This window comes from Eleutherodactylus coqui, chromosome 7 (genome assembly GCF_035609145.1).
Source record: "Eleutherodactylus coqui strain aEleCoq1 chromosome 7, aEleCoq1.hap1, whole genome shotgun sequence".
Classification (NCBI taxonomy): Eukaryota; Metazoa; Chordata; class Amphibia; order Anura; family Eleutherodactylidae; genus Eleutherodactylus; species Eleutherodactylus coqui.
In genome coordinates, this window is record NC_089843.1 from 45,113,576 (window position 1) to 45,132,257 (window position 18,682).

General features: G+C 42.9%; 1 protein-coding gene across 1 annotated transcript; it reads right to left on the minus strand.

Annotated features, from left to right (window-relative positions):
- Nucleotides 1-468: 468 nt before the first annotated feature.
- LOC136572416 (nicotinamide N-methyltransferase-like) lies at nt 469-16,776 on the minus strand. Its single transcript, XM_066572954.1, has 3 exons — nt 16,563-16,776; nt 6,023-6,230; nt 469-2,785 (listed from the first exon to the last, which is right to left on the minus strand). Exons 1-3 carry the CDS (start codon nt 16,774-16,776, stop codon nt 2,359-2,361), a joined length of 849 nt encoding a protein of 282 aa, XP_066429051.1. The 3' UTR covers nt 469-2,358.
- Nucleotides 16,777-18,682: the final 1,906 nt, after the last annotated feature.

Here is an 18,682-nt window from a genome sequence, read left to right on the forward strand (position 1 = left end):
TCCGTTGCTGTGTCGTTCCCATCACTTTCTTGAATTGCCCAAATTTTCACAAATGGAAACCTTAGCGAGCATCGGCGAAATACAAAAATGCTCGAGTCGCCCATTGACTTCAATGGGGTTCGTTACTCGAAACGAACCCTTGAGCATCGCAAAAATTTCGTCTCGAGTAACGAGCACCGGAGCATTTTGGTGCTCGCTCATCTCTAATAATAAACCAATCATTATTGAATTGGAGTGAGCATTGATAAATCTGAGAGACGTACCAATTTTCCCCCTCAGGGGCTATTGGGATGGCACAGTTAGTCCGACTTATCAGACAATATGTATAAAAAATTATTAATCATCAATTCCTAATTCAATAGCATCTAGGATGCACAGCGGCAGAAAAGGTTACAAGAATCTTCTTATTCCTGCTCATGTAATAACTGTTCTTGTTACTGTTGACAGTCCAAGATATAATCATCAGAATTGTGATTGTGATGATTCATCACTTATTAATTAATAGTTGGTTCATCAAAAGTATATTTATGATGATTTATATATGATTTTGATTAATTCTTTATGATAATTTATACACTTTTAGTTGGTTCAATGATTTATACACTTTCAGTCGGTTCAACGTGTTTCCGTGCCAAGTGTGGACACTTCATCAGGAACTTATATACATTAACACCAACCATATAGTATACTAGTACAGGTAGTACACTGGTACATATATGCCTTTTTGTATGATAATAACTGAACTACTGAGGTACTCTACAGCTGTAGTTTAATTTGGGCAGTTATCAGCGTTATCTGCCTTATATATGCTCAGTGCTTAGGGGAAAACTGCAATTGTAATGATAAATGTACAGCAGAAACCTGCCAGAGCGGGAGCTGATAATGGCCCCTATCCATATAATAGCACAGCAATCAGCAGTCTTTACTTTGTGCGTGATAGACCTTGCTTCCTCAGAATCAAATTCGGGAGTCTCAATAATAAATGGAGATTAACCCCCTTATATAACCCAAGGTCTATTCTAGTAAGATTTTGAACCTAACAGCTATAATAGAGAGCCCAATCTCCTAAGTATCAGCTCCACATAAAGAGCACAAAAGAAGATAAATGAGAGAAGAGGTAGAGCCTCCGGTCTATCAATCAATGTGTGTTGGATGACAGAAAACCTCATCTGCATCATCTACTGAGGTATTGCGTCATGGTTTATGTCTAAACTCCTGACTACAGTAGACCACATTATTCTTCATTTCACAAAATACCAGAAACAAACAGAGACCTGTTGAATCCCATTGGTCTCAGTTTCATCAGATTTCTATAATGGCAGTGTTAGGTTGTGCTGCTGAGACCTGTAGTACTATGGCTACTAGCAGCACAGCCCCACAGGTGGTGAATGATAGTGCTAGCTGGATGTGGTGATCTCCTGCTAGCCAATCCCCCGGGTCTTTGCTCACATATAAACCCAGTTCCTGTCAGTGTCTGTCTGGTGTCCAGGGTGAGCAGTCATGTTATTGACTGTGTGACTGGTGTCTAGTGTTTGGCAGGTGGCCAGACATTAGGTGTGGATAGCCCTGTAGGGTGTATATGGTGTGAACAATGTCAAGTTCTGTATGTCTGAGCAGGTGGCTTGACATGAGGAGTGAATTGTCCTGTTCAATGTGGTTGGGTGTCTGGCATGCTAACCCTAGTGTGTTGTGGTGTGAATGGTGTCCTGTGCTGCGTATTTAGTGTCTTGCTAGAGTAGGGACTGCAAGACACGAGGGCCTTGCCGGGGCTTGCAGCTTAAGCTCATTGGCCAACGTATGAACTAACACCTCGCTTTTATATTCAGCTTTACCATCTGCTGTGGAGTGTGAGGTTGTGTGGTGAGCTGGTGCATTGTGTCAGTTCTGCCTGGTTGTGAGTATTCCCCATTCAGGGAGAGCAGGGCCGAGGTTTCAGTGTCGGGCCGCCTTTATAGAGGTGATTGCCCTGCATAGTAGGTAAGGCCTTATCATCTCCCTTGTAGCACAAGGTCAGTTGCCCCCTAGATCCGTGTTTCCTTGGTCATGTTCATGTGTGCCCTGTCCTTAGTTACTCACACAAACGAAACAGGCAGAGATAACTGACACCCATGAGTTCGGTTCTGATTACATTTTCAGGATTTTAGATGGGATCTATGATGGATTCCCTGGATATGTCCTTCTTGAAATAAAACAAATATTCTTCATTCTGAGTACCTGCACCTAATATAAGGATTAATGTAATAGCCAATAATGTAACACCGTATTTCTCTGATATTTGACACAATTAATGGATATGCATTATATTATATTGTATCCTATAGCTAAAGCAGCAAGTAATGGCTATGTAGTTTCCCTGGTCTATGGATCCCTTATTTTCTGGGCAATTATAAATATTCCCCCCTCATGGTCTACAGCATCAGAGATCATTACTCTATCAAACATCTCACAATGCTTAATATCAAAACCTTCCTCACATAGCATCTTCCTATAGAAACTCTCATCACAGGATAAGAAGTGACATGTTTCTTTTCCAACTTTAAAATAAGAAGAATTAATATTTGTTTGCATCATGAGAAATCCTTCAGGTTTGATTGCAGTGGAAATGTTCCTCAGGTTTCTTTTATATTCATCATGATTCCTGCTGATTGCTTCCAGGAACCACATACAAGTGACAATGTCAGCTTTTGGCAGTGATAGCGCCTCTGCAGGGTTATCATCACTGAGGTCCCATTTCAAAACCTTTATCTTTGCTCTTGTGTTTTCTTCTTCATCATCCGACTCATCACTGTAAGATATAAACATTTGAAGACATAGATGATTAGCACTTACTGAATCAAAGTGCAGTTCTAGATGACATTCCTAAATCCTTATGTGTAGAAGCCATGTGTTGCCTTTCTCTTATAAGCTTGGTCATTTCTGCTTAAGATTTCTCCTTCCTTTAAGAAATTTTCTGACTATTAAGTGATGGCATGCCGATAGGTAATGCCATTAGTACCTGATTGGATTCTGACTGCCTGGAATGTTCTGCTAAGAAACTTGGCATTCATGGTGCTGGCATCCAGCAGAAGAATTACTCAGCAACACAAAGAGACACAAACTAGTGAAAATAACACAAACGTTTAATCCAAAGCGGCACATGTTTACGTTTTACACCTCATGGTGCAGGTCTTTCTGGTACTACTAGGAGGCACAAACTCTTTGCAGTTGCAAATACCATAGCATAAACTTTACATAGCAGTGCGTTGCAACACAGGACACCATAATGGTACATTTCAGTAGATTTATCTTATGGCACAGAGGATATTTATCTCTCACAATTGGCCATTCTCAACAGATAAGCTAGTCAGTTACTATTCAGCCAAATATCAATTGTCTTTGACAGAACTCACTTCCTTTGCAATTGGCAGCTTCTGTCCTGCCCGACTCAAACAGAAGTTTCTGCCCTGGTCTGCTAATCAGTAGTTTATGTCCTGCTTGATTCTCCACCATTTCTCAGACATAACTCCTCTACATAGGAATCATGCACTTTTATTGTTAACTGTGTCATGCAGTACACTTACTACTAGTGCTAAAGCAGTCTCTATGATGGCTGTATGCTCCTCCCACTCTACACAAATTTTTTACCGTCACCCCAGACATCTGCATATTCTAGAAAACTGAACATATAGTTATACTCACAGTGTTCTACTTTAACCCCTTAACGACCAGCCCATAGTGTTTTTACGTCCTGCCCAAGTGGGCTTTATTCTCTGAGGACGTAAAAACATGCGTCCTACAGAGAATAAAGCCCCGTGGGCTCTGGACATGGCAGCTCCATGCTGTCGGTGCCCGCAGGTGGCTGACAGCATGGAGCTGTCATCCTGGGCTGCGGGCAGTCCCCTCCCCCCCCCCCCCGGCATTGCGATCGGCGCTATCCAATGGATAGCGCTGATCGCAACAAAGTGTAAAAAAAAGTTTAAAAAGTTAAAGATTCAGCTGCCCAGAATGTACAGAATGTTTGCATATATTCGAGATATTACAGTTGAAAATGTAAAAAAATAACATTTTTTCCAAAATGTTCCCAATTTTGGTACTTTTAATAAATATTCACAAACTATTTTTTTTTTTTACAATTTAAATGATGTACAATATGTAGTGAAAAAACAATGTCAGAACCACTTGGATATGCAAAATCTTTACAGAGTTATTCTATATTAAAGTGACAAGTCAGTTTTCCAAAATTTGGCTCTGTCACTAAGGCGCAAGCAGGCTTCATCAGTAAGGGGTTAATATATCCAAGAATTGTGTTTACCTTTTTGCTGCTGCATCACATTGTTGACTCATGTTCAATTTATAATCTATTAGTATACCCAAGTCTTTTTCACATGTGCTGCTGCTTAGCCCAATTCCTCCCCTTCTGTATATGCTTTTTACATTTTTCTTGCCCAGATGTAGGACTTTACATTTCTCCTTGTTAAGTACCATTCTGTTGGTCGCTGCCCACTGCTCAATCTTTTCTAGATCTTTTTGAATACTCTCTCACTTTTCCCTAGTGTTAGCTATCCCTCCTAGCTTTGTGTCGTTGGCAAATTAGATCAGTTTCCCATCAATTTCCTCCTTCAGATGATTCATAAAAATGTTGAACAACACTGGGTCCAGGACAGAGCCTTGTGGGACCCCCCTTGATACATTCTTCAACTTGGATGTGCAGCCATTTATGACCACTCTGAGTACGATCACTCAGCCAGTTGTGAATCCACCTAACAGTTCCCTTGTCAATCCCATATTTGGTCATTTTTTCAATAAGTATAGTATGAGAAACGTTACTTTATTCACTGCATATTATGCACTGCAAATATGCCCATGAGAATAATCCCTAAAGTATTGGCTCCAAAGAACCCAGGTAAAATCAGCAAATGGAGTACCCCTATAAGTAAAAAAAAAAAAGGAAAATATTTTAGGGTCCTCCCACACGCAGTTTTTTTGAAAAAAAGAAAACTTTTAAGTGACAGTTTTGTTTCATTTTTAAAATAAAAACACAGCAGCCAGATGTTAGCTTGAAGTGAAAACAGTGCAGTTTTGTGTTTTTTGTTTTACATAGTTTGTGGTTCTTGGATTGGAGGTGGGGGGTTTATTCAAATGCAGCAGCTAGCAGGTTTGGCGTGTTTTTGTATAGGCTTCTCTATAGCACATGCAAAACACCAGTAATAACAGAAATACCAGTTTAAAAAAATGCATGTGAAAAAATCCAGCATTTTTTCTGTTCTTAAAACAGTCTCTGAAGGAAGCCCAATGGCTGTATAAATGTAGCAGTGTCATCCTTGTAAGATGACACATTACATTTCTGGAGTAAGTCGTCTGGCACGCTATGAGATTTGCATTGTGTGGTCACTGCTGTTCAGTTTGAATGTTAGCCACGACACACAAACAGCATAGCTACACAAAGCAGCATCACATTAAAGGGGTTGTCCCGCGCCGAAACGGGTTTTTTTTTTTTTTCAACCCCCCCCCCCCCCCCCCCGTTCGGCGCGAGACAACCCCGATGCAGGGGTTAAAAAAGATCACCGGACAGCGCTTACCTGAATCCCCGCGCTCCGGTGACTTCTTACTTACCCGGTGAAGATGGCCGCCGGCATCTTCTCCCTCCGTGGACCGCTGGGCTTCTGTGCGGTCCATTGCCGATTCCAGCCTCCTGATTGGCTGGAATCGGCACGTGACGGGGCGGAGCTACACGGAGCTACACGGAGCCCCATTGAGAAGATAAGAAGACCCGGACTGCGCAAGCGCGTCTAATTTGGCCATTAGACGGCGAAAATTAGACGGCAACCATGGAGACGAGGACGCCAGCAACGGAGCAGGTAAGTGAAAAACTTTTGATAAGTTCTGTATGGCTCATAATTAATGCACAATGTACATTACAAAGTGCATTAATATGGCCATACAGAAGTGTATAGACCCACTTGCTGCCGCGGGACAACCCCTTTAATACTGTTACATCGGTACTCGGTCACATGAGGGGAAATTGGACAGGATAATAACAAACCTGATTCCTTTGAACTCCTTTAAGTATCCTGCAGCATGAGACCAATCACAGGCCTCCGGGTGTTTAGTCAGCCATTTTTCTATTTCCTGCACACCGTCATCATTCATTTGTACAAGTGTAATGTCTTTTACAAAGTCCTTTATTGGAAAAAGATGAAGAAGAATTGGAGCACAGCAGAAATCAATCAGGGTTTTTCCAGTAACCAAACCTATGGATGAAGAGGAATAAATCCCAGAAATACATTACAATCATCATTTATTTGAAGAATCACCAAGTTCTGTCAGACTTTCTCTTATTATTGACTATATGAATAGCATGATCTACAGGTGTAAATACCATATATACTAGAGTATAAGCCTAGTTTTTCAGGACATTTTTTTAATGCTAAAAAAGCCGGCTTATACTCGAGTGAGGTAAAAAAGAACAACAAAAAACCCACAATACTCACCTCCCAGCCTGCATCTACGTCCCTGGCGTGATGGTCTCCCGGGCGGTGCGGCAACCTGCTTGAGAATTCTCCCCACTGTCATCTCCCTGCTCAGCTTGAATTCCCCCGCCGTCAGTGCTGTGCAGGTAAGCGCTGTAATTGGATCGAGCGCCAGCCAATCACAACCGGCGCTCCATCATTCACAGCCATTCACAACCAGTGCATGACATCACTAAATGCCTGTGATTGGTTTATTGAGCGCCGGCTGTGACTGGCTGGTGCTCGATCCAATCACATTGTTTATTTACACAGCACTGATGATGGGGGAATTCAAAGCCGAGCAGGGAGATGACAGCGGGTAGAATTCTCAAGCAGCTTGCCGCACCGCCGGGGAGGGCATCATGCCAGGGACACAGACGCCGGCTGGGAGGTGAGTATTGCCTTTTTTCACGGCAGAGAATAATCACAGACACGGATTTCTAATACCTCGGGTCCCCCTGGAACGGTTAGGGCCTGGTATGAACTTTACTTGAAATAACTTGGCAAACGATTATTACACAGCAACTCAGGTACAATCTTCACAGTGCAGGTAAGAAGGAATAGCAGAGGTCAGTGAGGATACACAGCAAGAAACAGGTTCTACAGTTCACACTATCTTCAAGGCACCACTCCTGGACAGGGAGCACTCTGGAGGAGGAAAGGGATAGGGTCACTCCACAGACACTCTGGCAGTTAATTAGCTTTTATTATTTGCACCCCGCACTGGAGACGTGTGGGTGTCACAATTTAAGCAGCTTACTTCTACGCGGTAATCCTAATTCTGGACAGCCACATAGGAAAACCTGAGAACTTGAATTTGTACCTCTGCACTGATCTTTCTTACAGAATTACTTACGAGTGCTCGTTCTTATGCTTTTGCCACTAACATCCAAAATTCTGTTGCTATGGAAAATCTCTCCTCCTCTTCTATCTTCACCACAAGGAAGTTGAAGGCGCTGCCATGTGGCCCTGTGTTAGACTCTCTCAGCAGACAAGATGGAAGACTTTTCCCGCTCCTAATCACTCCTATTTATACCTTCATTCTTACTACATGACATGACAGACTGATACATTTACAGGCAGACTATGATTTTATGAGAATCAACCTCTCAAGCGCCTCAACTGTGCAATACACACATTGGAAATAATAAGACAGGTTTTGTACAGGGCATCCACATAAGACAAGCAGGAATGACATTTATGGAGAGAATCAGGATGATGTACTGGGGCACTGCAGATGCAGAATAGCAAAGTAAAAGTTATTTAACAGTTGAATCTCCTGCACCAGATCTGCACTGCTACATGCCAGTCTTGGTTTACAAGGTTGCACCAGTGATGTCACATCAACACAATGTGACTGCTACAGCTAGTGACTGACAACAGTAGTACGGCTGTACATAGCTAAGGTCAGAGATTGACTGTCATTAAAGTCACTGCTGAAGCTCTGCAAACAAAGACCAGCACAGAGCAGTAAAGAAGTGGGGCTGAAGTGGAGGAAGATTCATGGTACGTAGCTGTTTGTTATTTTGCATTATCCCCTGCCCTAGTCTCAATGTTGCCTGATCTATGATACCCTCTTTATATAGTTATCATCTTTCTAATAGTTTCACTGTAAGAATAAGCTGATCACAGAATGTCCCACTTTTGGGATTATCAGTAATTATTTGTGAAGCTGCAAATATTCATTTTCACTGCAGCATGACCACAGGGGGAAATGAAGAATTATATGGTGCTCACTTAAATAAATAGGCTGTCCCTGTGACGCTAAGGCCTTAGTCACACGGGCGTTTTTTCACGCGATTTGCGGATCGCATGACGGATGCGCATCCGCAAATCGCGTGACCGGTGCGCGCAAGTCGCCCGCAAATCGCCCGAAAATCTGTTCCTAGCCGCGTTTCATTAGAAACGGGCCGGAGCTGTCCAGCGCATTGCATTCAATGGAGACGGCAATAGAGCCGGCTCCATTTAAAGTAATGCGCTGCGGGCGAGCCCGGGATGAATTGTCAGGAAGGGCTTAAATATATAAGCCCTTCCCTGCGATTCATCCTAAAATGTGTAAAAATAAAAAATATATATATACTCACCTTCTCCCGGCAGCCGGAGCTCCGCGCGGCCGTCCTGCAGTGGGTGTGAAAGGGGTGTGAGTCAGACCTGCCCCCTGATTGGCTCAGCGCTGAGAGGCAGCAGTCACTCACCCATTCATGAATTCATGAATGGGTGTGTGAGTGAAACCTGCCTCTGATTGGTCAGGGGATTTTAAAGCCCCGCCGGCTGATTAGTGCCGAGAAGTAGTTTAGGAGAACTGACAGCGGCCGCGGCTGGACTCCGGCTGCAGCGGAAAGGTGAGTATACAATTTTTTTTTTTATTTTAACACATTTTAGGATGAATTGCAGGGAAGGGCTTATATATTTAAGCCCTTCCCGACAATTCACCCGGCGCACGCCGGCAGCCCATTGCTTTCAATGGAGCGGCTGTATTGCCTGCTCCATTGAATTCAATGGGCAAACATCGTTCTTCTCTGTCACAGTTGTTACAGCTGTGGCAGAGAAGAATGATTTGTCTTCTATATGCTCTCAATGGGGTCGGCGCTGCTGCCGCCGGCCCCATTGAGCGCATATAGAGAAGAGAACAGGAATCGCAGATAGGTGCGATCTGCGATTTCTGCTCTATAATTTATCACATAAAAAGCGCTCATGTGTCCGATACCATTGCAAAGCAATGGTTTTATAAAATCGCCGGACGCATGTGCATGCGCAAATCACGGCTAAAAACGCCCGTCTGACTAAGGCCTTAGATATGCTGAGTTCTCCAGAGAGAAATGAATGCTTTTTGTGGCTGCTTCCCATTCCCAAGTCATGAAGGATGTGAATGGAGGATTTTTTAATGTGGCAATTAAAAACGGGTTTCTAAACCAGATGCCTTCGGGCTTTTACCCACTGGCTTTTTTTAACGCTATGATATCACTGCTTTTTTTTCAATTGGACTTTCTAATTTTAAAATTGCATTGCACAAAAATCGCAGAAGCACAAACTTGCGATTTTTGTGTGATGTAATTTAAACATTAGAAAGTCCCATCGAAAAAAATGTCTTGGCTATTTGGCTGAAGTGAACCACTGCTATATCTGCTTAGTATCTGCTCTTGCTAACATTAGAGCACACTCCAGTAGCATTTGCTAGCACCACAGCACGCTCTCAGAGATTTCTCCCCTGTTACTATGATGTGCACTGATAGTCTTTGCTCTCTGGCTGAGATATAAAAAAGCACAGGCACTAGCATTGTTGTATCTCAGCCAGAGAGCAAAGACTAAAGTAACTGATTCTTGACTCGACCGATGCTGCCAATTACCGACCCATCTCAAATCTCCCCTTCATTTCCAAACTATTAAAATGCCTGGTTTACTCCCACCTTAAAAGCTATCAGAAAACTTTCTTCTTGATCCCCTACAATCTGACTTCTGCCCTCTACACTCGACAGAAATTGTCCTTACAAAAGTGTAACATAAGTGCACCTCTTCCTGTGACATCACAGCACCATTCCTCCAAAATGCCACGACTGCTCTTCTTCAGCGATGGGAGAGGTGAGTGATGCAGCGGCATTTATTACACCCAGCATCACACATTCTCCCAAAATGGCACCCAGCAGCATGCCTTATACAGGACACTCACCCACAGCGAGCCCTGAAAAGAGAAGACCTAGATTGGAGGTCGCTGCTCATACACTACTACCCCCATCAGGCAGCGCAGAGCTAATCGACATGCTCCCATCCTCAAACCAGCCCGCTTCTGAAGCTTTTATTAAAGAGATGTTGCTAGCATTGAGAAGCTCCATGCGGGAAGATTTCAACTCCTTCTCTTCATCTATTAGCACCTCTATATCCGAAATAGAAGAAAGAACCTCACATATTGAGCACAAAATGGAGGAACTGACTAACTCACACAATACGCTAATAGACGCACAATATTCGTTAGAAGAAGTGTCTCAGATAAAAACCAAAATGGCCGACTTAGAAGACCGTAATAGGCGGAATAATGTTAAATTTAGGGGCATTTCAGAAAAAATCGGGCCAGCAGACCTGAAAGATTTCCTGATACAACTAATGAAAAAGCTGCTGCCCTCTTCTCCCAACCAGGAACTGTTTATTGATAGAGCTCACCGCTTACAAAACCCAAATTCCTCCCTGATGATGTCCCGCGCGACGTCATAGCAAGGATCCATTTTTTCCACATCAAAGAGGCTCTCCTGTTCGCTTCTCGCAAGGCGACAGATCTCCCGCCACAATTCTCAAATATTCAGTTGTTCGTGGACCTATTCTCCGCTACAATTCAAGCCAGGAAAGCATTCTCGTGCATAACTGCCTCTCTCAGAAAAGAAAAAAAATCCATACAAATGGGGATACCCCACAAAACTAATTCTTCCCAAAGAGGGATCTGCATTCATATTCAACAAACCAGAAGATGGGGAAAAAACCCTCTTGTCTTGGGGTATCCTTATTTCAGAGAACCCTCAAGATAAAGCTGTCATTAACCACTATGGAGCACCACATGAGAAATCGAAGTCCCCTCCTTCCCTGCTGAACCACTATTTTCTTTCAACTAGTTTGGAGGTTTCCCTAATGTCAGGCGAACTTTTTCTCCCCCGGGAAATATGCAGATACTTGACCCTACCAGAAGAGACTTGTTCTTGTACCTTCTTTCTAAGTGTTTTTGGCCACTGAGATTTGAGCCTTGGAAAAGCTCTTCATGTGACCACCTTGTTTGGCGTTCTTGGCCAGCTGTTTTTGTTTCATGTGTATGTGCCCCCCTCCTTCCCTGCCCTTTCTCCAAAAGTAGCAAAATTGTAAGGGTTCCTCACTTCTCCAAAATCTCCTTAAACCCAATATGGCTGTGAAAATATGCTCACTAAAAACCAAAGGGCTTAATTCTCCCTATAAAAGGTCAGCGGTCTGGAAAGACGCAATTAAAAATAAAGTGGATATAATGTGCCTCCAGGAAACACATTTTGCTGATTCTTCTTGACCTCAGTTCTCCCATAAGAAATTCCCAAATATTTTTCTGTCCTGTTCCGAAAAGAAAAAAGCGGGGGTTTTGATCGCAATCAAAGACACTATAAACTTTGTCCTTACTGATCAAGTAATAGACACACAGGGAAGATTTATAATCCTAGTGGGTTTTTTCAACAATATCCAAATAACTCTAGTAAACTTATACGCCCCAAACTCTTCCCAAATCACCTTCCTAAATAAAACGCTTAGGAAAATCCGTAAAGCGCATGCAGGCAAACTTATAATTTGCGGAGATTTCAATATTATCCCTGACAGGCAACTTGACTCCACTAGCTCTTCCAACAGGGTGTCCCCAGTTTTAGCCCCGTGGCTCCACAAGAAATCGCTATATGACACATTCAGATGTCTTAACTCAACCTCCAAAGAATACACATACTATTCTCCCAGACACAGATCCTTCTCCAGGATTGACCTTTTCCTGGTCGATAGATGGACACTTCCCGGTATATCACACGCAGAAGTTGGAGACACGACCTGGTCAGATCACTCTCCTGTATTCCTCACCCTAAAAACCGCCAACTTTACAATAGCCCCTAGAAACAGGAGAATCAATACTTCTCTCATGAGAATACCTCAGTATAACCTGTTGATTAAAAAATCCCTAGTGGAGTATTTCTCAATTAATGCAAATCCTGACACGAACATCTTTTCCACCTGGTGCGCGCATAAAGCGTTTATGCGGGGCATTCTAATTAAAACTAACTCACACCATAAGAAGGAAAAACAACTTCTTATTACTAATACTCTTTCCCAAATATCTATTGCAGAACAAAATATGCAATCCTCCCCCTCAATTGCGCTCCATAAAGAATTAATGACTCTTCGGCTTACTCTTCGCCGATTGCTTATCGAAGAATACGATAAAACAACAAAATTCTCTAAAATGAACTATTATACATCATTCAACAAACCCTCTAGTTTGATGGCCAGGCTAGTGAAAAAATGACAGACGAAAGCTAAAATTGCCTTCCTCATCAAACAGGACGGGTCTGAAACAAAACTATCTCACCCCCAGGCCCCCAGGACATAGCGGACGAGTTTAGCCATTTCTATTCTAAACTCTATAATCTAAAAAAATGACTCCTTCACCCCTCAACCCGACATTGAGCAAATCAATGCTTTCCTAGGTAAAATTAATCTCCCAACCATTTCAACAGACCAACTCAAAATATTAAATGCTCCTACCACCCCCACGGAAGTTCTTAAAATAATTAAAACACTAAAAAGCCACAAGGCTCCAGGTCCAGACGGTTTCTCAAATGAATATTACAAGGACTTCGCTCTGGACCTAGCCCCTTATCTCTCTGAAACGTTTAATAAAGCTATCTCCTGCGGTAAACTCCCAGAAGAGATGCTTAAAGCCACTATAGTCACCATCCCTAAGCAAGGTAAAAAACTAAGCTCCCCAGCAAACTTTAGACCCATCTCCCTACTAAACAGCGACATTAAGATATATTCTAAACTGCTAGCTCAACGATTACTAAATGTGCTTCCACAAATAATACACAGCGACCAGGTAGGCTTCACTAAGGGGAGACAGGCATCCGATGGCACTAGGAGAGTCCTTGATCTTATGGCAGTGGCGGAGGCAAACAGTTTTCCATTCCTACTCTTGGCTTTAGATGCAGAAAAAGCCTTTGACAGGCTCCACTGGGAGTTCGCCTTTGCCACTCTGGAAAAGTTTGGTTTCCGGGGGGATATCCTCAGGGCCATACGGGTGCTATATAGATCACCTTCTGCTGCGGTCCTCGTAGATGGCGTTTTCTCAAAAATGTTCCAAATAACAAATGGAACACGTCAGGGGTGCCCATTGTCTCCATTATTGTTCACACTTGTTATGGAGCCATTCACTGAATCCATCAGATTAAACCCAAACATTAAGGGAATTCACGTGGGCCTCAGACAACATAAAATTAGCTTGTTTGCTGATGATGTCCTGCTTCTCCTAACAGACCCCATAACATCATTAAGGGAGGTGTGTGAGACAATTCAACAATTTAGCAGAGTCTCATACTACAGATTAAACATAGAAAAATCACAAATCCTGGGAATTAATATAGCCAAATCCCTAAAAAACAATATACAAAGAGAGTTTCCTTCCAATGGCAGGGAAAAACTATTCCATACCTAGGAATTAAATTGTGTTCTCCAATAAGCGACATGGTTCCTGCCAACTTCTTCCCCTTGTTGGGTGAGCTCCAAGAGGAGCTGAAATCCCTCGCGACTAAAGAACCATCCTGGCTAGGTCGAGTAGTCCTGTATAAAATGCTAATTCTCCCTAAGATTCTCTACCTTTTCCGCACTCTCACCCTCCCGGTGTCTAGACTGGAGATCTGAAATTTCCAAAAGCAATTATCGGCCTTTGTGTGTGTGTGTGTGTGTGGGGGGGGGGGGGGGGGGGGGAGGAGACCAAGGGTAGCTGCTCCTATCCTATATCTTAATAGAAAACAGGGGGGATTGGGAGTTCCCGACCTTTGGTCGTATCTCCACGCGATTCATATTAATCAAACCACACAATGGCTGGGAGTAACTACGGGACCAGGATGGCGCCAAATCGAATCACATTTAATTGACAACAAACCTGCGGGATCCCTCCTCCTAGCCTCTCTGCTTAGCTCCCTCGTTCCCTCACTCCCCCCGGTCCAGAATCTACATTTAATGTCACTACCTATGCAGGCTTCTCTCCACTCTTGGACTTGTCTCGTACAAAAGATTAGAGATCACCCAGGAAAAGCTGTCGATAAAATCCCACTGGCAACCCTGGAATTCCTAGTTCCCGACCTACGGCTTAATACATGGGAGGAGAAACGTATAGTAAACTTAGAGGATTTATTACATCACGATGACCTCCTCCCCTTCTCGACCTTAATGAATCAATTTAACATCCCACCAGAAGATGTGTTTAAATATCTCCAGATCCGCTCCCTACTACAGGTCACACAGTTTTGGAAGGTGAAAGTACCATACGAGTTGCTAAGGATCCTCAACAATTCTATCCCACTGTCTCGATCCCTTGTGAGAATGTGCTACGATGCTCTCTCTGGCGATATGAAAGACACTAAGAGGGCTCACCTTCTCAACTGGGAGAGAGATATGGGTAAGAGATACACACCCGCTCAGTGGCTCTCAGCATTTGACTGGGCTAACAAATCAACTCTCAATGCTAATGTCCTTGAAGTCCACATCAAAGTTCTGACTAGATGGTACTATACTCTGGTAGCAATGGCTAGAGCCTTCATTAGCATAGGAGATAGATGCTGGAGGCAATGCGGCCACATGGGCACAATGAATCACATATTCTGGAGCTGTCCCAAACTCTCAGAGTTCTGGGATGAGGTCTTCTGGTTGCTAAGAAAAATCACAGGCCTGGGTATCCCGAAATCTCTGGCCTTAGCAATCCTCTTGCTAGACAACAAGACCATCGCCACCCCAACGAGAAAATTGGCATGCCATATACTACTTGCTGCCAAACTCCTGATATCGCGAAGGTGGAAGACCGTTACCCCTCCCAATATTGCAGAGTTGGTTCAGACAATGTCTGACCACAACTTATATGAAAAAGTTTACGCCCTAAAAAATGGTTATTTCGCTAAATATCTAGAAAAGTGGAACCCATGGATACATCTTCACCCCAACTAGCCACCTATTCCCGCCCCCCACATTTCCTCCCCCCCTCCCACCCTTTATATGTGTTTTAAAAATATGTTATACGCTATTGCTTTAATTATATATATATAGATGCAAATACATGTATAACTAAGTGGAGGATATATTTTTCCTATACAATGTTTCTTCATGTTATGTAGCTATAGACACTACAGTATTATGTAAAATACTAGACGATTTGCTTCCTTCACAGAATATGGCATTCATGTTCAATACTGCTCTATATTTGTTATCTACTGCATTTTTCTTAAAGATAAAATCAATAAAGAACAAATTGTTTAAAAAAAAATTCATTACCTTCATCCACAAAGCTCTCCATAGCACCGTGAGGCCCTACATTGCCTCCCTCATCTCAATCCACCACCCAGCCCACACTCTTCGCTCCGCTAATCAGATTAAGTGTCCCTTTAATTCAAACTTCTCATTCCTGCCTCCAAGCCTTTTCCAGAGCAGCACCAGTCCTCTGGAACGCACTACCTCAAACTATCCAGGCAATCCCTGACACACAAACTTTCTCTAAAAACGTACCTCTTCAGAGAGGCATACCATATCCCCTAAACCAAGCCCCTCTTCATTCTGCCTGATAACATGCTCTCTGTCCTACTGATAGCTATCCCTGCTAGCTGTAATCAACCACCCCCAGCAGTCATACCGATTCAGCCATTATACGGCTTAAGTCTGACCATTGTCTATGTGTATAATGTTCCACACTCTCCACCTCACCATACCATGCATAAATCCAGCCCCTTTATCTTCTGTATCACTTCATTATTTGTAGTATGTAAGCTAGTTGGAGCAGGACCCTCAACACTACTGTCTCCATCAGTTGATTACTACATGTAACAGTGATCTATGCATCTTTGTTTTTTGTATCTGTTCTCCCTTTGTTTTGTAAGTGCTGCAGAAAATGTTGGGACTAGATAAATAAAGATTATTCTTATTACAGCCTGAGTAATACAGTGGGAAGTATCTAATACCTGATTGAGGGACTTCTTCATTGAATGACCTCGATGAGGAGAGTATTTTTGAGATTCCCAATCACTTATTATACATCACTATCAAGTAGGAGATTGAGCTCAACACTTTTATGAGAACTCTCCCAATTGTTTGGAGCAGATGCCCATGTGCTATGGAGTTTTAATATCTACGGTAGCTACATGTTGTCTTTATATGTGAGTCTTATCTTTTTGGCCAATTATTTTAATATAAATCTATTAAAAGTTACATTTTAACATGGATCTTATTTCTGGGATTCCCGATTTTGTTCTTTTGGGGTTTCTGCTGCCTTAAGTGACGTATTCTTCATAGTAATGACTTATAATAATGGCTTCTTGCTTTACTTACCAGTACTAAATACTTTGAAAAATGATCTTATCCGATTCATAGTTGATTCCACAAAAAATGTGTATGGACAATGTGAGGAAAAGAATTCCTTCATAAGATTCTGGTTGTCAACCACATCAATACCGAAGATCTTGCAGCTGGAGTTCATGTTGCGTCGGCTTTCCAGCAGATAGTAACGTCGGAAAATTACTAATAGCTGTATAGATAATGTCATCAGTTCCCTCCTTTATAAATATCACATCTGTTTGTTTTTGTGTCATTTGCTCTCACATGTCATACCTACAGGCAGAATGTAAGCAGGATCTTAGGGATGACATTACAATGTGGATGACAAGCATTGCAAGGCAGCAGTGCTAAACACTGAGCCATTCACAGGTATAAACAAAAAAATGTACTTTAGAAATAACTATTAAAACCATGGGCTAACAAATATACAAATATATAAAGACGACACAAAAAGACTATTCAGTTACCCTGGAGATACAGCCTTTCATGTATGTGAGGGCAACTCATAGATCAGATCCCAGAGTGATGTGACAGGGCGTAAGACTGTAAAGATTACAGCTACTTTACATTGGAGGTCCAGGACGTAAGGACTTGACGACGGATTGAAATGATATATGTCCCCCGTTGGACAGTGTCCCTAGAGGATTCAAACCAGCTAGGGTCTGCCTATAACTGGGTAGCTATTTGTGAGATAATATCACCGACGTATTCTGGTACCAGTTGTGTGAACTTTCAGTTCACCTGTCAACATATCAAGATAAGGGAACTATTCCCTCACAGGTGTAATCCAGGATAGCAAAAGATGTCAGATAGAGGTCGTTAGAGCCAACATAGTAAGAAAAAAGAGGTTCGTTCAACTCACATGGACTTAGATATATCCCGTGAGGATATACTGTGCAATGTGAAATGACGCCCCATAAAGTATTTTTGGATAATGATTTTAGAGCAAAAAGGTCGCTCTTAATGTAAAATTAAAGACGATATTCGGAATGCTGCTCAACGCGTTTCTCTGTCCTATCACAGGCAGTTCATCAGGAGATGGTCTCAGGATGATTATTGTTAGAGAACCGATACATCTCTTATATCCTATATTAGTGAAAATTCATATGATAACGGGAGTGAGCCTCTCATTTAGATATACAGGTGGTCCCCGACTTGCGAACAGGTTCCGTTCCAGGAGCCTGTTCGCAAGTCCATTTTGTTCGCAAGTCGAACAAATGGTTGTATGGAGGGGATCGCGGGTGGATCCCTCTCCATACAACGTCGGGTGCCGGCTGTTCTTACAGCGGGCACCCGGCGACAGCAGTTCCGACGAGCCTTGCCGCTTGTCGAAACTGTTAACACTTTAAATACCGCTCTGACAGCGGTATTTAAAGTGTTAACAGTTATGACGAGTGGCGCGGCTCATCGGAACTGCTGCCGCTGGGTGCCCGCTGTAAGAAACAGCCTGCACCCGACGTTCAGGGAGCCCGTACAGCGTCCCACGATGAGATCACGGGACGCTGTGTGGTTGCTAGGCAGCCGGGGACCTCCTGGAAGGCCCCATTGCTGCCTATGCAGAGTGCCCATCAAGCGCACAGCTTGATGGGCACTCTTCATAGACAGCCCTAGGGCCTTTCAGAAGGCCCCCGGCTGCCTAGCAACCGCGATCTACCGGACAGGCTTCTATCAGGCTTGATAGAAGCTTGTCCGGTCCCTGCACAGTATGATGTAATGCCATAGCATTACATCATACTGTGCAGAACAGATAGTTCGTATCTTCCGAAATTCGTAACTCGAATGTTCGCAAGTCGGGGACTATCTGTACATTATACTTTATTCTTGTCGTTTAGTTCAGTTTGGCAAACAATTGCTATAAAGTTTCAGTCCAAAATCGATGGTTAATAGCACTTATAAATTTCATAGCAGTAAGCCAAGCATATAGTCCTTTGGTAACGTTACTTTGCTGGCATTATCAAACTTTTAATTGCCTGCATCAGATGGATGAATATCCACTCTGCTTGATACCAAGAGAGAGAGGTAGGAGTATTTTCCTATTAGGTCAAGGGGGTAACAGAATGTAAGGAGTAGACCTAGCATGTCATATTTTAGATCTCACAGCAGGCACCATTTCT

What these genes read in the sequence shown, in the direction of transcription:
- LOC136572416 (XM_066572954.1), bottom strand. Translation starts at nt 16,776, where the DNA reads ATGACATTATCTATACAGCTATTAGTAATTTTCCGACGTTACTATCTG. An exon ending in TTTCAAAGTATTTAGTACTG is followed by an intron (nt 6,231 to 16,562) that starts GTAAGTAAAGCA and finishes CTTCATCCATAG; the next exon opens with GTTTGGTTACTGGAAAAACC. An exon ending in AAGGAGTTCAAAGGAATCAG is followed by an intron (nt 2,786 to 6,022) that starts GTTTGTTATTAT and finishes TATATCTTACAG; the next exon opens with TGATGAGTCGGATGATGAAG.